This window comes from Mandrillus leucophaeus, unplaced genomic scaffold (genome assembly GCF_000951045.1).
Source record: "Mandrillus leucophaeus isolate KB7577 unplaced genomic scaffold, Mleu.le_1.0 Scaffold476, whole genome shotgun sequence".
In the NCBI taxonomy this organism is placed as follows: Eukaryota; Metazoa; Chordata; class Mammalia; order Primates; family Cercopithecidae; genus Mandrillus; species Mandrillus leucophaeus.
The window spans coordinates 1,624,462-1,625,755 of NW_012105098.1; the positions used below are offsets into that span (position 1 = coordinate 1,624,462).

The 1,294-nt window shown below is 37.0% G+C and overlaps 1 protein-coding gene across 1 annotated transcript in view; it reads left to right on the forward strand.

Annotated features, from left to right (window-relative positions):
* Nucleotides 1–1,294, forward strand: part of SEL1L2 (sel-1 suppressor of lin-12-like 2 (C. elegans)) — a 92,577-nt gene that overhangs the window by 55,208 nt on the left and 36,075 nt on the right. The window contains 3 exon segments of the mRNA XM_011995210.1: nt 454–507; nt 964–1,023; nt 1,114–1,195. Coding sequence (XP_011850600.1) covers nt 454–507; nt 964–1,023; nt 1,114–1,195 — 196 coding nt within the window.

Sequence of the window (1,294 nt, forward strand, 5' to 3'; positions counted from 1 at the left end):
CCTTGTTCTTCACCGATATTCTTTAATGTGTCTGTGTCTCAAAGTCTGAAGTCTCCTTGGTTTAATTTCTTCAGGGAATAAGCCTCCCATCTCCAGTGGGGTCAGGGGATGGGCTATCCGCCTGGCTGCACAGGACAGGGGTTAGGACTGCTCTTTTTATAGACTCCTAATCAATACCCATATATAGCCAGGCGTGGTGGTGGGCACTTGTAGTCCCAGCTACTCGGGAGGCTGAGGCAGGAGAATCACTTGAACCTTGGAGGCGGAGACTGCAGTGAGCCGAGATCATGCCACTGCACTTCAGCCTGGGCGACAGAGAGAGACTCTGTCTCAAAAAAAAAAAAGAAATTAATGCAAATTATGAAGCACACATTTAAGATATCCCTTATCCATACAGATAAGAATAAATATGAGATAAATTGATTAAATTGTGTTTTTTCTTTTGTGCTTTAGGCATTAGGATTTTTGTCTTCTTATGGAATAGGAATGGAATATGATCAAGCTAAGGTAAAGGTCTTTCTGTTTTATTCTGGAACAAAATTGATTTCTTTAAAATGGACATTGAATAAAATCTACTCATTAATTAAAGGGGTTCACTCTAGTGTAGTAGTTGAAAGCACCAGCTTAATAGTCAAAGAAATGTAGTGTTCTTATGCTATAAGTTTCTTAAAGCCTCATAAGTCAACTTCTTCATTGAAGATAGATAGTATCTGCTTCATAGGGAAATTATGATGATTAAATGAAATATCTTATACAATGCCCTTATCACAGACTCCAGAGATTAGTAAACCCCTAATAAACGGCAGCCATCTTTACAAAGGAGAGTGAAATTTGAAATTTATTTCGGAGTAACTCAATGGGTCATTGTGGGACTAGGAATAAAAAAGGAATCGTGGTTTGAGTTTCAAATTTAAATGGCCAACCTGGTTTGGGGGGTTTTTTGTTTGTTTGTTTTTACTTTAGGCACTGATATATTACACCTTTGGAAGTGCTGGAGGAAGCATCATGTCCCAGATGATTTTGGTTTGTAAACAGAATATTCTCGGGACCAAATTTGTATGCCATAAATACAGCATTGTCTTGAATATTAAGATGCATCTGTTGGTGTTTTAGGGGTACAGATATTTGTCAGGAATCAATGTTCTACAGAATTGTGAAGTTGCCCTAAGTTACTACAAGAAAGTGGCAGATCATAGTAAGTAATCCACATAACTTATTTAAAAATAAACAGCTGCCAAGGAATTAGAAAAATGAATCAATAACAGTTCAATTGATATAAACTTATGAAAATATC